Source organism: Kryptolebias marmoratus, linkage group LG3, assembly GCF_001649575.2.
Source record: "Kryptolebias marmoratus isolate JLee-2015 linkage group LG3, ASM164957v2, whole genome shotgun sequence".
Taxonomy (NCBI): Eukaryota; Metazoa; Chordata; class Actinopteri; order Cyprinodontiformes; family Rivulidae; genus Kryptolebias; species Kryptolebias marmoratus.
Genome location: NC_051432.1, coordinates 3,068,050 through 3,089,808, shown reverse-complemented (window position 1 = coordinate 3,089,808; position 21,759 = coordinate 3,068,050). Strand labels below are relative to the sequence as shown.

Below are 21,759 nucleotides of genomic sequence, written 5' to 3'. Positions count from 1 at the left end.
CTGGCCTGGGAATGCCTTGGGATTCCCCCGGAGGAGCTGGCCCAAGTGGCTGGGGAGAGGGAAGTCTGGGTCTCCCTGCTTAGGCTGCTGCCCCCGCAACCCGACCCCGGATAAGCGGAAGAGAATGGATGGATGGATGGATGGATAATTTGGGTGTGAAAAGCTGCTTCTGTTGGATTTAACAGTGCTGCCTAAGTGTTAAGTTTAAGTACTGTTGATCATCATCAGGGGTTTTGTCAGTTTGCTGCTTTGGAGCATACAGGTATGTATTAACACAATGCCAGGGAAAAAATACATTAGCAATGATCTTTGAGAAGAAACTGTTGATGCCCATCAATCTGGAAAGGGTTTAAATTTCCAAACAATCTGGAGCCCATCATTCTACTGTGTTGCTCAAAGTGCCACCTGAATGACTCAGAAGACTTCTGGAACAATTTCCAATGACAGATGAGACTAAAGTGGACTTGTTTACTCATAATGCACAAGGTTACATTTGGGGAAAACCAAACAACATATGAGCACAAACACCTCATAGCAACTGCCAAACATGGTGTTGGAGGGGTGATGATTCGGACTTGTTTTGCAGCCACAGTACCTGGGCACCCTGTAATAGTTGAGTCAACTATAAACTATTCTCAAGTCTGAGAAACCATCTGTCTGACAACTGAACAGTTGGACCAAACTGGGTCATAGCTTTCCTAATCGTCCACCAAACCAAGTATTTTCATGTCAGAATTGCCTGCTATGCTCACCTTTGTTTAAGCCTCAACCTGATTAAAGTGCTGTCGTTCAACCTGAGGAGAACGGTGCAAACCTCGATGAACTAAACCAATGTTGTAAAAAAGAGTGGTCCAAAATTGCTCCACAACAATGTGAGAGTCATACAACACTGCTTTGAGTTATTGCTGTGGTTCTACAAGCTGTTGGATCATGGGTTGTACTTAGTTGTTCTCACAACTTTTCTGTTTTGTTCAATAAATAATGACATTTTGGAATCTGTTGTGTGATTTTGTATACTTGAGGTTAGATATAAATCATTTTTGAACCTGGTAAAGACCTTATCATTTTTATTATCTGCTGCTACATAAAACCCTAGAAATACAAGAGAGTGAACTTTGTAAATGGTTCCTAAACACTTGTCTAACTTGGAGTATGATTTATTTACTCTATTTATTCATACAATTAATCTAGAGTTTGCTGAAGTGAACAATGACTTTCCCTGTCTGACTTAGGATTCTAACACAAGCGTACAATTTCAACATTTTATGTGATACAATACAGTTTGCTTTGCAGTGTAAAATTGAAGATATTACACACTACATCACTGCTACATCAGTGTTAAGAACTGTCTCATTAAGAGTCTGATGTATATGTTTGATGAAGACAAGGATGTGTTCCTTTATGGGGATTTTTAAGGTTGTTATTTATAATGACAAAAATAATTTTAAACCCATTTAATTTAGGAGGACTTTTAAACATGATTAACAAATTTATTGCAACTCTAAAGCAGAGTGATCTGATTATTTCACAGATACCACTAAATTTAAGATATTTTGTTCAAAATCTTTACTTTAGTATGCCCCTAATAATTTGGCCTTTTTTTTCTTGATGGTTGCCAAAAAGCAACAACAGTTCAGACTATAAAGAAAGAAACAGGAAAGATGGATGGTACACTAGGAGAAGCAAGCAGTGTTATAGCGTTAGATTACAGTTCACTCTGTCCAACTTGTCTTCTGTGTCTTTTGTCTTATATCCTATTCTGCCAGCCTTAGGCAAGTTCTTGTGAAAATAAAGCTCAAAGAGGGAAAAGACAGCTGATTAATGTCTGATAGTGTCAGTCTGTCTGGAGCTCGATTCAATGTGTCTACAGACCTTGAAGCCTATTCACTATTCCTCATCTCAGCATTGGGCTCTGGGTCGAGGGAACACAGACACACACCTATGCAACACCGACCTTGTTTGATGGACATTCTTTTGCAATAGCTGTCCATCAAGCATCTCTTTTTTCTTCACTTTATTCAGCCAGAGTTAACTGTTGTGGCCCAGCCGCCAACAAAGTCTGACCTCACTTAGCCTTTCCTCTATTCAGACGACTAAGGCAGCACAAACACCAAGATGGGAAAATGACTTTAAAGTCCACATTGCATAGGTGCCACTCTCCCTCTCTATGGCCAATCTTATTGCTTCATACCATTAAACATTTTTTATGTTATCAGTGCAGGTATTCCAGTAGGTACCTGAAGTCAAGTGAGTATTTTTTTTTGTTGTTGTTGATGCCATCACCAAGGGCAGTGGTTCTCAATTAAAACCACCAAGATGTTTCATTTTCCAGTTACTGCCTATATGATTACTAAAAGAAAATTTAAACTAAAGTCACTTCAAAGACTTTGGCCACATGCACAACAAGAAGAACAGCTGTATGCCAACAACACATTTAAATATTTCTCATATACCTCAAAAATCTCTTTTACAAAAGTCTTTTAAACAGCCAACTGTACGATTTCTGCATCTGCTCAACCTTGAGGCCCCTGTGACAAAAACTTAATCAGCTGCACCAGTCTGTGAAGGTCCATCAGGCCCCTGGGTAGCTGACTGTGTACAGTGCAGAATTTTGTTAGAGAGCACGTCAACTTTACGTGTGCCATCATAACAAACCACTTAATCAAAGGGTGTATGAATACAGTCATGTAGATGTTGTCAACGTCCTACTCAGTTAGCAGACACAAAAACTATGACTTATAAATGTGAATATGTCTTCATCATGAGAATAGATGTAGCTGTAGCCATTTTGCTCAAACCATACAATTTTGCTCATGCAAAATTCTGACATCTCGTGTGATATGATAGCAGTATGAGTATGTGTTGAGGATGACTCTTAGCTACTACCACACCAGTTTTTAGCTCAAAAGTTGTTAAATTGACTGAGTTATTGTCATGTTTAAATTAGACAACATTGATTAGCTGTGGCAGGCATCTTGAATCAAGATGATACCAAAAGTTATTTAGCTGCAGATGGACACTGAATGATTACTTTCTAAATGTTTCATTAAGATTCATTTAGTGGTTCATTAGATATTTTGCTAATAGACACACAGGGTTGTTGAATAGTTAATGGTGAATTTTCAAGCAAAAACCTTGAATAATCAGTTAGTTTAGTTTGAATATCAGTTTAGTTACATCCACACCAAATTTGAACTCAATATTAAAAAAGCTGAAAAAAGGTTATATGTTTTCTAAGGTCAGTTTGGCAGCCAACAAGTTGGCTTTGGCAGCCAACTTGAATTATATTGATTCCAAAAATGAATCAGTTGTAGATGTACATCCAATGATTGCTTTTTAGGAATTTCATTAAAAAACTGACCAACCATACACAAAAACATTATTGAAAGGGGTGGTGGAGAGCATCCTTACAACTGCCATCTATGTGTGGTACGGCAATACCACATAGGGAGAGAGGAAGGCTCTTCAGAGAGTTGTCAGAACAGCAGAAAAAATAATCAGGACTGATCTACAATCCATGGACTCCATCTACAGACAATGTTGTAAAACCTGAGCCACCCATATAATCAAAGGCAGACTCCACCCTGCTCTATAAGAATTCCTATGTGCCTAAACCTAATGTGTAAGTACGAATGGCAAAGAAAGATGCATTAGCTTATATTTAAAAGATTTATTTCCAACTTTGCAGTACAGTAATTGGGAAAACTGGCTTGTCCTCAAAGTAATGTTCTTATTACTCTAACCAAGTATTACTGGTTCCTAAACCTAACTAAGCAATAAGAGTGTAAATACCTATTATCAAACTATATGGCTAAGGAACTCTTTTAAACTGGCTGCAAAATCCGTGCTTTAACTTTCTACCCAGAAACAACATGCTTTTTGTTCCTATTTCACAAACCCTTTAATGACAACAGATCTATGTGGTGAATTAGTTTATGCAATATCTAGTGTTACATCATGAAGAACACTTTAACTTTAAAAACTTTCCACATTTAGGGTAAAATAAAATTACTATTTAACCAGTCAAGACAATATTGCACATTAATACAGACACCCAAAGTCCTCAACATCCCCAGCACACGCACACACACATACACAACGTTTTTCAAATTTCAGACAAAGGATATGGGAAATCATTACCAAGTGTGTGCTCAACTGTGGTGTCTGTCTGTAAGGGGTAGAGCTAACTGTAGCAGTGATGAAATGCTCTAAAAATCTGGGAACTTACTAACAAGCACATTGATTTGAGTTTAGAGGGGAACAGCTGCAGGGAGAATAAGAGGGAAAATCTAAGAAACAAAGGGAAAGAGAGCAGAAAGAGACAGAAAGCGAAAGAAAGGTTAGGATGCACAAAGAGGGAGGAACGATGGGGCGCAGAAAGAATGTAGGACAGGGAGTGAGAGAGAAAGAGAGAGGAAGTCTGTTTCTGCCAACTTAGACACTTAAAGAAGACAAAATGATGCAAAATAAGCATAACACTCATTTGCACGCTCTAGTTTATAACAAAGAGACAAGCTGACACTCTTACTCACATCTCTCATTAATTTTACCGCTCCACAGTTACCATTAAAGATTATGCTACCCCACATAGGATGCAAATCCTCCTCCTAATTGAAAGTTTTAATGGAAAACTTCTCCCTGGTATTTACAGCCCACTTCACGATAATGCTTCGAGTCAGTTATTTCTTCCTAATCCGACGAAGCTGCTTGTCTGCACAAGGGAGTCCAAAAGACAAGAGAAGCGCTAAAGTTATAAAGCATAACAGAGCTGGGCATCAAAGCGGAAAACTGTGCATGTACAGTCAGTGGGGCCTTTTTTCTGCCTGCAGATGTAACAAGGCAGCTCATAGCCAGTCTGTCGAAGAGTGTGTGTCAGACTGAGGTCATTAATTACTGTCTGTTCAGGGATGGAGTCAGGTTGATGGAGGGTAACAGAGTGAGGAGAGAGAAGGGCTGAAGTAACTGTGGGTCTGCAGTGAGTTTACTAAAGCAAAAAGCACACACAGTATTTTATCTAATTTGTAGGAATTTCTATAAATTTAATATCACCAGTTAGAATTTGCATAAATTAAAGACCTAGCATTCCTTACAGGAAAGCATACCGCCCGCCCCCTTTCATGTCACAGTTTTTAACCTAGATTATTTTATGCTCAGAAATGACACAGTTGTAGCCACATTGGTCAAACTTTGAAAATAATCTTATGCGTGATCTAATGAGATATCATGAGACGCCCTCTTCAGACTATGTGACTCTCAGTTACTACCACATCAACTTTTAGCTCAATATGTGTAAAACTGACTTAGTTATATCCATTTCTGTGCTGGCTAATGTTGATACACTATGGTGGGTATCTTGAATTGGATTGACTCCAGCTATCGATGGAAATTTATTGATTACTTCCTGAAGGTTTTATTGACATTCGCCAAGCGGTTCATGAGATATTTTGGTAACATACAGACACATAAACACGGGAAAAAAACAAAATTGTCTGCCTTCACTTGTGAGCAATAAATATTTAATCATTTGTTTCTTTATGAATTAGTCCTTTATATTTCTATATTTTTATTGAAGACATAAGTACACACACAAGTACTTAAATACCCAAAAAGGTCTGTTGATATGTGATTTTTATTTACTTGATAAACTGTATTATATACCTTGTTTTATACATCAGAAGGATATTACCATGATGATACTACCATATATGACTATAATTGCACCACACCTTAACCCAGGTAAGATTTCCACAAAAACTGCTACATCAGTCCTTTTGAACTAGAGCTCACACAATGCAATGTAATGGACCATAAAGTAATATTTCAAATCAGGGGATATGTATTTTTCATTATTTTATTATTTCTTTACAACAAACTCACATCAGGTAAGTTATATCTGGAGCAAACCAATAGTGTTTTACCAATGAGAATTTGATGTAAACAGACACTATTTAATAACAGATGCTGCCACTGTTTTTCCTTCCTTTTTTAAACAAGACAGACGGAGCTACTAGCAAACTGTTGTGTGTAGTTTTGACCTTTGCACTAACTGATAAGTTAGGAGACAAAAATCTCTGCTCTGAATATGTATTAAGTACAAGATGAGTGGGGGAAAAAAAAAGCTCAAACCTGATGATTGGATAGTTGAAATGGTGCAAATTTACCACTAGATAAAAGAAGGCTTTTTCAGCTGCTTACCCTTACTGCCAGAATAAGCGTAATCCAGCCATCATCATATCATCATAATCATAGCTATTGTGTAAGCAGTTGGCTTTAGTTTGACTGACAGTGGGAATAAAAATTACTTAATTTTTATCAATGAAAACTTTTCTGGCATCATGTAGGGATAAACTAAGATATACACCTCTTCAACAAACATAAAACGCATGAATTATTCCTACGGGATGTGCTCAGCTCTTCACGCCTGCATATGTGCACCACTTTTTGTGCCTCCTTTGCTGCACTGGAGATGCTGATTGCTTGTTACTCTATGTCCTTCCACCACCAGCACCAACTTGGCTGGAGTCTCATTTCCATGGCAACTGAGACTTTACCTGCAGGTAAGATTCCTTAACACGATGGCTTAAATTTAGGGAAGCGATGGAGAGCATGAAAAGGACACAGAGAGCTTAGGAATTGTGTGAAGATGAAAGTAAGTCCTCTTTATGTTTTTGCCTTTTCTCATTTTTATCCTTGTCTGATTGAAGACGGAGACAGCCAGGAAGGCAGGGGAGTAATGCTGTTATGACTTCTAATAAAGGCTGTAATAAAATTGGAGCCACTGTGTTTATAGTATATGACATAAGTTAAAGGGAGGTGTGATGGGACTTATAGCTTTCGGCAGGATTTTAGCAATATAATTACTCTGTTTGGCACCTATGCCAGATTACAATCCATTTCTGCCAAGTTTCTGCCCAAATCTTGTTCTAAATTCAGTTCTTGTTCAGCAAAAGTTCAGCTGTCTGAATAATTGCTTAAAATCATAACCTTGTAATAAAAAAAGGCTTGTTCTCTGTCTCCATCTCAGAGTTAAGAGTTAACCTAAATTAAACATAAACACAAATGGGTCCATGTATGATTTGCTTTGGCATAACTAACAGTCATACTGGAGCATGGAGTTGGGTTTACATTTGAGTGTGGACTAAAAATAGGGGGGGGAAATTAAATGAGACATGTTGAAAGAAACTCTCCAAAAGGCAATGCATTTTAGAGCCACTTCTTGCAGCATTTACAGAATAAAATCTTTTCAGGAACTTCTCCATGATCCTCGTCCATCCAACCACTGGAATGTTTGCCCATTGTTCATAACAAAACGTCCAGTGTTAAAGCTCCATCACATTGGATGAGTGTTGTTTGTGTCCATGTTGGAGTTTTTTCCTAGGAACTCGTGGTGGGCCTAAACCATAAACATCATAATCACAACCTCAAAAGAATATGAGAAAATGGAGGGAATATGGAGAGCACGTTGGAGTGTGAAGGTTGTGATTTCATTTACACACCTCCTGAACGAAAGTGCAAAGTAGGAGAGGGAGAACAAAAGAAATATGGGAAAAACAAAAAACCATATGCATACAATAAGCTGATCTCAACATTAACAACTGTCTGTCTCTCTCCAGAATTTCAGTGTTACCTCTTCTGCAACCAGACCAGACTGCCTCCAGCAGAAAAATATACACAACAATTACGTCCAAAAAACAACAACATTCATTTCCTACTTTTATTTTGAAACCCTTATTTTTATAGTTAAAATTATTTATGATTAAATCTTCTGGCCGAAGAATCCCAAATTCCTTCATAGGTAATGCAGAAGCATTACGCCCACTTTTACTCCAGCCGTCAAAGGCGGACCAGACAACGCCTTACAGGTGAGTACAAACTGAAGTATGTGTAGTTAAATGGGAATGTACGAATTCCAACGTTTACAAGTGTTCCCAAGTGTGCACCCTTGGTCGCGCTACAAACTACCAGAGGGTTAACTACAAAATAACATGTAATATTTTAGTTTAAAAAGTCAGGTTTATTAATGCTGCTGCAGTGAAACTCTATGTTTTACTTTTTCACAATAAGAGTCTGAAACACACAGTGTTTTCTAGATACTCTCCGATCTTTTGGTGGTCCAGGTTGCAGTATTCGTTTTACTGAAGGACAATAATGTAAGTTCTTTTCAGGAGGTTCAGATGTTTACAGACAGTTTTTTGAGGTTGGAGCTCACTGTATGTCTTTGAGACTCTTATCGTGAAGGGTTGAAACAAGTTCTGTGAGTTCTGCTGCAGCTGCAGTAATTAACAGCACCTAATGGAAGTTAACCCATAACCCTCAGATACAGTTATTCTACTCTCTAGGAATGATTAAGTTAAAATAACTGAAGTTATTTTACGCTGACTTATTTTTTATAGTTTATATACAGTTGCTGGTCAAATGAGACTAAAGTTGAACATTTTGGCCACCAAGGCCGCAAAGCCCAGACCTTAATCCAAATGAGAATCTTTTGCTTGATTTAAAGACTGTTGGACTGTGACGAAACAGTTCTGTCCCTCATACTGAACACACACACATACACATACATGCACCTGATGCACATGCACACACATTAACTCTACTACGTGTCCCCCTCTGCATGGCAGCTATGGCTACAGCTGGATCGCCCTGTCCACTCACCTTTCCCAGTAAAAAGTGCCCTCTTAACCCTCAGATACAGTAATAATCCAGGTCAGGGTTCCTTTTTTCTCTCATCTATTTTTTTCTTCTGGCCCAGATAAGTCATTGTAACTTTGAGCGAGTCCTAGGTTGTAGAAACTCTGATCTTATTCGGTTTTTTCCACATATTTATAGTCTCCAATATGCCTTTTGACTCATTTCAAACTGCCTTATATTTTCTTTACGCAATGACTTTTCTTGGCTTCTCTTCTATAAACCCTAGCTTGGTACAGCTTATAGTGCTCCAATGGACAGATTCTCCCATCTCTGCAGAAGAGCTTCCCAGCACCATCAGGATTATCTTCAGCCTCCTGGTTGTTTCTCTGATTAGTGCTGTTTTTAACAGGTCTGTAGGTTTTGATGGATGACCCTTTCCTGGCATGTTTGCTGTGGTGGCATCATCTTTCCATTTTCTAGCAATGGATTTAATGGAGCTCCGTGGGATGTTCAGGGTTTGGGATATTTTTATCCCATATCTGCACTTCTCCACAACTTTGTCTCTGACCTGTGAGGAGAGTCCCTGACTCATTAGAGGTGTTTTACTGGTGTTGATTCTATGGGCTCAGAATAAGTGTATATTCAGTATACTGACATCATTTGAGACATATTTCTAACAGGTGTATCTTATCTATCTAATTGTGTGGCTTTTGAAGGTAATTGTTGAGCCTTCAAAGCAAATGAGATGAGTACACACACAATATTTTAGTTTTAATTATATTTTTGAAATTAAAAAAAAAATAATCCCCATTTCACTTCATTATTTTTAGGTAATTTGTACAGATCCATTACTTATATTTAAATTGAAAATCCATTTAAATTTCAGGTTGTAAGACAACAAAACAGAAAAAATAGCAACCCATTGTAAATCCACAAAAGCTGAGGACAAAAACACTTTGACAGTTTCAGAAAGCCATCACCCATTATCCAATTTGCCTGTTTCTTCTTACTTTCTTACCACATGTGTCTTTGCAGACAGATCTATAGGTTCCACCCTTGTGTGTAGGTGAACACAGTAATTCTGAAAATCAGACTCTTTTCAAAGCTGCTTTGCAATGACTGTTCCTTGTAAGTGTGTCCTGTGTGTGTGTGTGTGTGCCTTGGGAACTGCAGTGCAAAAGGCAATTACTTTTTAGCCTGTGCCAGGTTCTTTCATCTCCCTGCATTACTGAGCCCTCTCTATGTCACATAACAGCGGTGACAGAAAAAGCCACAAAGGTGCTGACCGCCCACCTCTGTTATGACTGCAGTCACCCTTAGTGAGCTGCTCCCTCTGGGCAGTAATGAGCAGGCAGACCCATGCCTTTCCTACCTCTCACGCTAATACATCTCAGCTACGTCGTCTTTCTAACTAGTGCCAAAATCTCCTTCATTTCCATCAAGCTACGGAGTGAGCCCACATTGTGAGGAGTGCATGCTCAGCAGAGATGATGAGATGCAAAACCTTGTATTGAATTAACTGTTTTCCACTGAGTGTAGGTGTGTAAATGTTGGTGAATGGAGTGAATCTTCGGCTTTCTGCATAAGTGAAGGACAGTTCAACACTTACAACAAAAGGGATGACATTTATCAGTGAACCTTCAAATCATAGATTTGCATATTTGAATACAAAGAGTCCCATCTATGACTCTGCAGATGCAGAGTCAGCACTTTGACAAACTCCCCTTTTCTTATTTTTCTCCCAAATGTGTTCCTGAAGGAACATTCTCCTATTGGTCCATCCATCTGCATACTGATAGCCTCGAGACTAAGCTGCTGCACATATATCTGCTCTGTCACAGGAAAGAATTAAGTAAATTATTTCCCTGTCATTACAACCTGCAGGTCGCAAGAGAAGACAATCCCACTAACATCTGGGGAGAACAAACATACAAATCTACAGAGTGCTTTTTTTTACCATCAGCATTTATCGGTATTTGCTTTGTGTTAAGAGAAGTTATTTCTACTTCTTGCAAAGAAGCTAAAACAGGTGTGAATGGTCTCAATGTGCACTGAAAGCTTTCACTCAAACCACCTTCAGAGATGATCTGGATTCATGGTCTGAACATAATCTGTCCGGAGCCCCCCCTGTAGGAACACCTACTGAACTGATAAGCCCCCACACAAGCAGCAGAGTTTTTACCTGAAAGTCTGTGTAAAATAAAAAAAGAATCAGCTTCATCTGCCAGGTGATTAAAAACAGTTTATCAGAATTCTTCTCATTAAAAATGAACACCAGGTCACAGTGTGGTGAGTTGCTCTTTAGTTTAGTTTCTTTAGCTTTTTAGTTTGATTGGTTTTAGAGCTGACTGGACCCACTGTGGTCACTGTAAGCTATAATGTGCTGTGTATTCAGAGATCAGCAGCATTATATCACATCATATTCACCCAGTTAAACACAGCATTATCACATTCACAATGAAGTTGTGTAGCAAATATCTAACTGTTGCCAGCACACTGTTTTAATGTGGTAATGTCAAAACAATAATTTAGATGAGATGTCTGAAAGTATTGTCATTTTTACAGAAGTATCATCAGACCCTCTGTGAAACTGACCTGACAGCCCACTGTGATGCGGCTACGTACATCTGGATATAAAGCAGGTTACTGACACCTGATGACAAACATTTTTGGGTATTTATTTTACTGCCATGGAGTGAACACTCTCACTCAGAGCTGTCCACTTGCAGTCGAATCACCTGAGACAGAAGTTAGTGCCAGGTCTAAGTAAGGCCATAGTCTCTATCTGGTCTTTGGTTGCCACAGTGACGAATGTCCAATCACCTGATTTTAGTGCTGACTGGTAACTAACAAAACAGGGTGATTTTAAACAAATAACACAACTCTGGACCTAATCATCCTCACAGTGGCCAATTACAGCAACTCTCTGCAGCCAATTACAACTCCCAGAGGTAGTCATGAGAGCAAGTAGCACACACAAAGGCACAAATGTGTGCACACATAATTACAACAGAGGGGAGAAAAGAATGCCTAGAACTACATACAGTATACTTGCTTGATCATATCTAAGAAGCGTTGCACACGAATCTTTATTTGCAATTGCAGAACACGAATATAAGCTCTCTTATACATCACATCAACAGCCAAACCCAGCAGGTCCTTTGTTGTGTCTCCTCATGTTACCAGAGTGTTAAGAAAAAAAATGCTCTTCAACACACTTTAAAAATAACCTCCAACTGTCAACTTTAATGCATAACTTTTACCTGCACAAAACAAGTTTGCAGCACAGGACGGAGGTGAAATCTGTGTTTTTCTAAAGTAAGATAAATACATGTACAAAATTATTCATATCATCAAATTGTTACTGGAACAGTTTTTTTTTATAAAGCAAAGCTGAAGCTTAGTGTTTTTTATTTTAATTGTAATTTAAATTAAGGCCTATTGTATTTGGATATTTTTTCAAACAGAGATTTTTTTTTATTTTCATGAAAAATATTTCTGTGTGGATGGTTCTAACAAAAATGCTGAATACCCAAACTGCGCCACTAGGTGGCAAGAACTTCCATTTTATTGACTTATCAAACTGCAGAGAAAAACCTTTTGACAAATCGTGTTTGAGTTTTTGTTACTGTTTACAATTTTCTCTCAGTTATTTATAATGACAGGATCAGAAAAAAAAGACTTTTTTTTTTTAATTTAAAAATGACTTCATTGTTGTTTTGGTTTCTAGTGCACAGAGTAACAGTTGGCATGCTAAGCTAAGTCATAACTCAGGTCCACATGGATACACTGAAAGCAACATTTAGAAATCGTGTTTGTAGAAAGCATTACAAAACTCACACACACACAAAGTTCTAATTAAAAACTGCATTTGAACAAGAGGTGCAAATGCAACAAAAAAAGTTTTTAAAAATATCTGGAGTGATGAAAACAGGGCCTTAAACTAGTACATAATGTGAATGTTTTGTTATTTGTCCACTGTCAAAAGCCAAATGTGTATAATATTGCTTTTGTGTGTGCATGTATATCTCATAAACTACTCATCAAACTTGAAGAAAGTAATCATTGGATGTACAAAAGATTAATTTTTGGATTCAGTACAATTCAAGATGGCTTGAGGTCTTTGTTTTATCATAAGGCTAAATTCCAGAAACTGCTGCAGACCTGCTCCATGCAAGCCATTTTATAGTAATGATACAGTATAGCTATAGTAATATTACAACTTTGTGCAGAACTAAGGGTAAATAAATCAAAAAACTTCACTTCCTGAAAATTGTTTAGGTACAGATATCGGTAACTGCATGCCTATGGCACAATGTGAAATACTCAATGTCTCTTGCTGACATTATAGTGCTAAAAACAACAAAGAAATGCAGATATATTTTGCACATTTTAATCAGATCCCCTAATTGATTGTAATGATTTGACATCCCATTTGTCTCAGTGCCAACACAGAGACTCAATACTTGAGTTTTTTTTTTTAATCATGACAAACATTTCTGTTTTGCCACAGGAGATAAAGTGCAAATACACAAAGCGTAGTAAGGTACCAATGGATCAGTATGCCACTCATGATTAAAAACAGTGTTATCCCCTTTTAAGCATCACATGTTTTCCATGAATTGATTTTGCCATTGATGTTTTAAGTGAATGGAGCCTTTACAGCATAACATTAATATCAATAAAATATTTGTGTCCAGGTCACTGGGACAAGCACTAAAGTCCTGCTATGACATTAAAGGTTGTTTAAAGATTTTGATGATTTAAAGATCAATGAAACTGTTAGCAGGTTTTACTAAGAAAACATGAGCACTGGAGAGAACAATGTGTCATTTCAATTTTTATAGCACATCTCAGCGACATTCAAACAGCCTTATGGATTTACCTTCACTTTAAATGTTTATCTTACTGAAGATAAGGAAAAAGATAAATAAAGATGTGAGAAAAATGCAGATTCTATCTGAAGAAACAAAAAAAATCAGCAAAGATGATCACGAGAAAAGAGGTAAAGAAGCATGTTTTTAAATGTTAGGAATTTGAAAAAAATAACTGAACACGATACAAGATTCTATGGCATCAGGCGCAGAGTAAAAACTGACATTTATTTTAAGTCACACAAGTGAGACCAGATTTGGGAATGCCTTTGCTATCTCCAAAGTCATTTTGAGCACAAACCTCACCTACAGATTTTCCCACTCTTCCATGATCCTGCAGAGGCGTTACATGTTCATTAAATGACTGCCAAATACTTTGTGTCAATGTATTACTTCTTCTATAATTTGTGATATTTGCTGGAAGTGGTGCACTCTCTAAAATGTACAGAAAATCAGGGTCTCTGCAGGCATCGTCATATTGATCTAAACCCTGTACTTGTGTCACAGCAGTGATCAACGATGGCAGAGAGAGTCAGTCTGTGGGCTAAATTGAGGTAGATTTTACCCTGCGTGATTCACTTTTTCTCACCCTATTCATAATTCTACTGTATAACATTAGTCATCCATCTTGAAGGAAGATAGCAACCTCAGTAATGTTCATGTTCTGTCCAGACTGTAAAGTTGACTGTCTGAACTGAACAGAGCAAATCTGAAGGACTCGTTCGAAGATGGCAGATTTAAATCCAAACACTTGTCAGTGTCTTGGATCTACAGCTGTAACCATCAGCAGAAACATGTAAGCATGCTGACACAGGATTAAAAAAAAAACATCAACACAGTCCCACCATCAATATGAGGTCGATACAGCGACAAATCAACAGGACTTTAAAGGACATGTGCTTAATCATTGGGTTAAGAGGAAACAAGATCTAATCAAAGTGCAGATATTTTCCATGTGCTCTTACGAGACCAAGGACAAGCATTTATGGGAGGTATTCAACCTTTTAACAACAAACTGAAAGTTAAGTTCATATATATATATATATATATATATATATATATATATATATAAATGTATACCCTCTTGTATAAATACTTTAAGTCAAGAATCAAGCTGTCATTTACCAAAATGTAGACCCTTCATTTTTCCCTGCTGTGAAGGGAACATGGACAGACAATAGGTGAGAAGAGTCAAGTGACAGCCATTTAAGGAAATCCTTAATTAAATCTTCTCAGCCAAGTCAACTCTCTCTATTAAAATTGTTTTAGCCATTTGGAAAACTTTTAACATATTTTGCTGAGACTAGTTTTGAGGTCAGATGTCAAAAGGATGATAAACAGAACCAACAAGGATGCGCAATTAAGACATATCTGATTAACCTACTGTGTCTTGTTATGGTGGATTTTTTTTTTCTTTTAAAAAGAAATTCACAATATGGATCTGATGTAGCCAAGCAACTGCAGAAATTTTACTTCCCAGAAAATAACTCAAAAAGCCAACTTTGGTGCAAGTTTGGTCACAAAACTCACCCTTGAAGTTCTTTAACTGACATGGAGATCTTGAGGTTGTGTCCCAGAACATGGAGGGCAGTCAGGATATCGGCCCACTGGACCATCTCCCCCAGAGGTCCCCCTTTCAGTACCTTTGGGCTAAAAACATCACCTGACTCCTCTGTTAGGAAACCCACATGGACCAGAATCTGAAAGAAAAGAACAGTTTAGAAGAGAATTAACTTCATGCTCTTTTTACCATGATGCTTCCATCACTTGAGGCTAGGCTAAATCTGACTCATCAGACCATATGATCTTTGTCCACAGCTCCTCAGTTCAATCTTTGTGATTCTTTATAGCCTAATTGTTTACAGGATGGTAGTGAGAACTACTATGATGTATGATTTGGAGAAAATCAGAAGGTGGCAGACATAAAGGGTTAGAAATGAGTACAACAGAGGAGCAGCTCAGGCTGTGCGGTTTGAAGACAAGGTTAGAGAAGCTGAGATGGTTTGGACATGTGCAGAGGAGGGGCAGGGGATGCACTGAACAAATGGTGTTGAATATGGAGTTGCCAGGGAGGAGGAGCAGAGGAAGAACATGAATGTAGTGGAAGAAGATGGTTTGACAGAGGAACTGCTTGGATAGGGTGAAACTGAAGCAGGTGATGTACTGTGGTGATCCCTAAAGGGAAGAAAAAATTATATCCAAATTGGGTTTTTATGGTTGTATTTTTTTTAGATGTTTGGTTTTTGTTTGTCAGTTAGCACACTTGTTCTTGGTTTGCCATTACCCTTCTCAGTGTAAATAAACTATTGGTTTCTGTTCACTCAGTGCCAATTCCTTACACGTTTGCTTTCCTCAGTTTATGTCTTCTTACCATATAGGTTCTGCTTTGTATATTCCCTGTGATGGAAGCAGTTGTGGTAATTACAGGTATTTTGGGATCCAGATCATTTGGCTCTGCGTTTTTGGCTCTAAAGCTCTAAAGGACAGCAAACCAGTGTACTCTAGGTGCTTCTGCCAAGCCTGGATAGAATGGGAAGGTGCATTAGGAAGGGTATCCAGCATGAAATGTTTGCTGAATCAAACATGCAGATCATCAAAAATAAGATTTGTTTGAACACCTTAAAAATTCAAGCAACAAGATTTCAAACCTCTACGACTCATCTGAGGATATTGACAACCCCCACAAAACCCTCTTGCTAATGTTGTTCAACTAGTTCAACTAGTCACCAGCAGTCACAGCCTGGTGAGATACTACAACAGATCTTTTGCTTTAGAATTAACTCTTGGAGACAATCCTGTTTGTCTGTTAGCAAAATATCTCATGACCCACTGAACAGATTTTAGTGAAACTTACAACTGATTACCTTTTGGAATCAATTTGATTCAAGATGACTGCCATGGCTTATCGACATTAGCCAACACAAAAATAGTTGCATCTTAGTCAGTTTTACAGGCATCGAGCTAAAAGTTGATGTTGTAGTAGCTGAGAGTCATTCCCAACACATTTTCTCAATGTGACATCTCGCAATATTGCATGAGATTGTGCATAATGTTATTTTTAAGGTTTAACCAAATAGCTAGAACTCTCATTTCTCAACACTAGATGATCTTAGTCTAAAACTCTGGCATGAAAGGCAGCAAGCAATACTAATTCCTATAAGGAGTGCTAGGCTTTCAATTTTGTTCTGCATATGGGTTCTTCACCTCCTCACACCCACCATTCATGATATGGTTTTCTTAGCTGTTTAGGAGTTCTTTTTACATTGTATTTCGAAACACTCTTGTATTTACTGTTAAACATTGCTGTAAGTCCAATTGTTCATTACCTTTAATTTGATTTTAACCAAGTGATCTTGAAGCACAATAAATATTTTTAACTGTATTTATTTCATAGAAATAACAGTTACCTCTTTATTTCCAGGATGCAATGATACATTGAACATATTAGTATTTTCAGAATCATCCCAAGTAAGTTTGTTCACTTGATGCAGACCAATGTTTTGAGTTTTCTGTAACAAAAGTAACATCAGTGTTTGAGGAAAGAGCAGCAGCAGTTGAAAACACATTCACCACTGCAGTACTTTTCTAATGGGAGGGTCTTAGTTATTTGTATGGTTGAATCAGGGGATGACTATTGTTGGGCAGCTCTTCCTGCTGTCACACACACTAAAGATAATGGTAACTGTTTTATTCTTTTTGGTTTTCATTATTGTGAGTTTACATATTAAAGATTAGGTAGTTTTAGATTTTCATTTTCAATTAAACTTGTTTTTAGCCTGACTCTTTAGTTAACTATTTGCAGTGCACACATTTAGTTAACTTTATTTGTCAGTTGACTATATTGTTTTTGATATGCAACAGATTAACTTTCTTTTTGTTTGAGTTACCAGTTTCCTTTGGAGTTGCTGCTGGGGTGCCACAAAGAAGAATCCCAGCCACTTTTCTTCTCCTTATATGGCATAATCTTTTTAGTGGGCCATACCATTTATTTGTAAGGGGAGGGGAAATTTATTTATTACTTTTCTTCTGTTGTGGGTCACCTAGTTCTGTTATGGGTCACTAGTTTTGTGTAGTAGTATTTGTTTTATTTAAGTTGTTTGTATTTCTGACCAGTATTAAGTTTTTGTATGTTAGTTTGTTAATTATTTACCCCTTGTGTGTCAGCAGTGGTCTGATCAGCCACTATTTAAGTTTCCCTCATGTCTTGTTTAGGAGGTCAGTTTTTTGTGCTCGAGCTGTGTGGGTTGCTGCCTGGGTTAAGGTCTGTGGTATTCACTTTTGTGTTAGACCCAATTTATTATTTTGAAACTTTTTTCCTGACATTTTGTAATAAATTAAGAAGTTTTTTTTAACTTATTCAGTGTTTCTCTGGCTGGTCTGTGCAAATTCCTGACAGGCCATGCAATGTAAATCTTTCTTTAAATATTTACCTAATTATTCTTTGCTTCCTCCCTTGAATCTGTTTTTGCCACTCTAACCTGCAGTCAGTCATTACCACTGTATTTAAAGTCTTAATAAGTTTCAGATAAGTATTGCCAGACTGTCCTTGAATATTTTAAAGTTCTGTTTGCCAGCTTTTCTGGTATTTAGATAGCTTTAGCTCATCTTGTTCTTTTTCCTTCCCATGTCTGACTTCTGTCTAGTTTGAGACTGTTTTTTGGGTTTTGAATCCTGCATCTGAGTCAACCCCTTAATAATCACAGCACTTGGGATAAAAGCATCTAAAACAAGACTCTTTAAATGTTATATTGTTGAAGACATTGGCTGCATGTTTGGGACCATTTCTGAATAAACTGCACCAAACCACATGCTTTTTTATGGGATTGAGTGATATTGGTCAAAATAACACCCAACATCGGCACGGACAGTGATTCAAAAATTTATATCAACAAAGTGATAATTTTAAAGCCTATTAGTCCAGCTCATTTTGAAATATATTATTTTTATATTTGGCTATTTTTAATAAAGTTAGACTATTCCAAAGTTAGAATTAAACTGCATGAACAATTTAATAACTTTGAGGATTAGAACCATTAAACTTTCAGACTCTTCAAAAAGGAAATTATGTCAATTGGAAAATTAATTCTTTGAAATCCCCAGTGAATTATCCCCTCATGCTCAGAAGAAACTGCATGCACATCCAAAAATCCCATAATATGAACTTTTTCTGCAAAACTCATTTCACAAGCCGCATGTGCCTATACAGATAACCCCTGCAACACTTCCTTTGAATTTAATGTGAAAATCTCTTTTATTTTAAAACATTACATGGGACATATAGAGGGATTACTATGGTATGTATGTGGTACTTTTTCACATTTTTCTACCAACAAGCCACAGTCCTGTTATGCACGTCCAGTTTGCCGCTGCATAATTAGTGGAACCCTGGGAGAATTGAGCAACACGTTACTTTTCACAGTGGATTTAACATAGCCTTGTCCAAACGCTGCTCTGCTGAGTAATCCTGATTAACTAACGCAGCATGAACTCCTCCAGCTGCTTCTGCTGGCAAACGGATCCCACAACTTTGACCATGAAACATGCATAATGAGCTTAAGGCCAACTGAGAGGAGCCTGCTAAAAAGTTGTATGTGTCTGTACATGTGTGTCTTTCCACTCAATGCATGTGCATCCACGTGTCTGTACTTTACAAAAAGTCCTAAATGTGTAGGTAATGATGGAAAACTTCCAGCAGGTTCTCAGATGTGTTGCAAAGATCTTTCATATTTCACTCTTCCCTTTGTAATTATGCCCCCAAGCAGTGACACTGAAGTTAGAGGAGAGAATGCAGGCAAATACACACAACAAACACACTCTGCACCTTTAAAGTTTGTACTACAAATCCAGAATAATAGTTTATTTGCCTATTTTGAGCTCAAAGTCAGAAATTTGGTTTCCTGAATGAGACTGTCCTTCAGCCCAATGAGATCACCATGGTAACAGAGGCTAATCTCATCACCTGCTCCACAGCAGGAGATGAGATCAGAGTTTAGGCTTAAAGTGTCTGTAAGAAGCTCCATCCAGTCTTTTTCAAATAAAATCTAAGTGAAACAACATTTATGCATTGTGGTGAATACACCTGGTGTTGTTTTCAACCATCAAGAAAAGAAGGCCAGTTGCTTTGTTTAAAAGCTCTTAGTGCCATTTTAATGAACAAATTTAACCACAAACAATGTTTAGTCAGGGGTGTATTTTCATTCATTCATTAAATATGGGCTGTAGCTCATAGATTCTAATCTTAAGTAAAATCACTCGTTTGAATACAACTGATTTATTTAATTTTTGATAACTCATATAATTGTCAGCATAATTGTCAGAAGTGCTGCAGTCTTGTAATGCTGAGGTTTTAGGTTGAAGCTCAGGTTGCGTCAGGAAGGGTTTCTGGTGTAAAACAATTGCCAAATTATTTGTGCGAGTTTGCTTGCTGTGGCAACCCTTAAAGAAGGGAGCAGCTGAAAGAACTTACCATATAATTGTCAGTATAAGAAATATGTTTAGAAATGTTTAAATTTGCTCTCAAGTCAGGATTTTCTAGTTTGCACCCTGAAGAAGCTGCAGTAAGACAGTAGGGAAAAAGGTGGATTGCACAAGACATTACCATCACAACCATAAATGATGTAGAAAAGATTTAATACGTTTAATAGGCTTCAGTACATCCAAAACTCTGCAGCTAGGATCCTGATGAGAGTGTGCAAACATGAGCTTATTACTCACATCCTCCACTCTCTACACTGGCTTCTCCTTTCCACCAGAATTAGATACAAGATTTCCCTCCTAACACACCAATGTATCTATGGACATGCCCCCACCTATCTCAAAGAATTCCTTAACCCACAAAACACAACTCATTCACTCAGCTCCACCCACTCAAACATTCTCCATATAACCAAAACCAAAGTGAGGACCATGGGGGATTAGGCCTTCTGTGCTGCTGCTCCATGTCTGTGGAATGCCCTCCCTGACACTCTGAGGGCACCACAATACACTAACAGTTTTTAAAAAAGGTCTTAAGACATTTCTATTTAGTAAAATTTTTGGTTCACTTTCTTAGATGTTTATTTTAATCTCTTTTATTTTACATTTTTTTATTGTAACTGCATGTTTTGTTTTTACCCCTTTGTAGCCCTTTGAGATCCCTAGACGAAAAGGGTATTATAAATAAAATTTATTATTAATAATACATGTAACTTTGTGGGCTACATAAAAAGTCTGTTAAACTGTTGATCAAGTTCATTAGTAATTCTGTATATCAAAGAATAGTTAATAATACAATATTAACTTGATTTGGTCAGTAAAGTGATTTACATCTTTATCTTTTTCCCAATAACCTTGCTTGGTCAGCAAAAGCATCAAATGATGTGTGAAATTCCCCTTGTAATGTGAATGCACACAGGTTTAAAGTGGAAAGCCTCAGTTAATAAAGAAAACACTACTGTAATACATGGTGTCACTTAAATTAGTATCTCAGCGAGCATTATGGAGGGAGTCTTCAAGATGTCTCGAAACATTCAGAAGGTTTTTAATTTCCTTGCTTGTATTGGAAAATTTCACTCTAATGTTGCTGGAATTTTGAGCATGTTTAAAAAAAGGCTCAAACTAAACTTATTCTTAAAAATTTGACAGTCATTGCAGGAGTCTGGAAGTGATCTGGAACCCATCTCAAATTTGTTTCTGTTAGTCAGAAAGTGTGGGAAACGTGAAGCATCTTCGGGAGGGTTTGGTAACCAGTGAAACAAAGTGATTGAATGGAGGCAAAAAAGATTCAAGTGAAATCAAACTGAGACATAATTAAGACACTTTGGGACTATATTGAAAACAAAAAAACATTCAAAAGAATGCTATGCAAATGTCACAATTTATTTACAGTTCTGTACTTTTGCGAGAGTGCCATAAATACCAATTCAATATGATTCCAGAAAAAAAAAAAAAAATATCTTCTCACTATTTTGTCTCTCCAACTCATTGCCAGCAGTCACACTAAGGTACAGGCTTTAGTATGGTTTTAGGTTTTGTCAAGCCAGGTGACAGAAAGAAAGCCTAGCTTTGTTGACCCAAGAAGAAAGTGCATCTGAAGAGACACAAAATCTATCTGTAAATCTAGAAAATTCTTCTGCAAAATCACTGTTTTGTTTTACTGGTATAGGCAACGAAAACGAACTGATAACACAATTCTGACATGGCATCAACATTTGGATAACAAGTTATCAACAAACAGTTGCTCATTAGCACAGCAGATTATTGGCTTGTAGTTTAA

At 37.4% G+C, this 21,759-nt stretch overlaps 1 protein-coding gene across 2 annotated transcripts in view; it reads right to left on the bottom strand.

The window, feature by feature from the left end:
• Window positions 1-21,759, bottom strand: part of LOC108242732 (alpha-1,6-mannosylglycoprotein 6-beta-N-acetylglucosaminyltransferase B) — a 227,617-nt gene that overhangs the window by 96,623 nt on the left and 109,235 nt on the right. For both annotated transcript variants that reach the window (XM_017427751.3, XM_017427752.3), the window contains exon 8: window positions 15,036-15,205. In XM_017427751.3, the coding sequence (XP_017283240.1) occupies window positions 15,036-15,205 (170 nt within the window). The remainder of the gene's footprint in view (window positions 1-15,035; window positions 15,206-21,759) is intronic.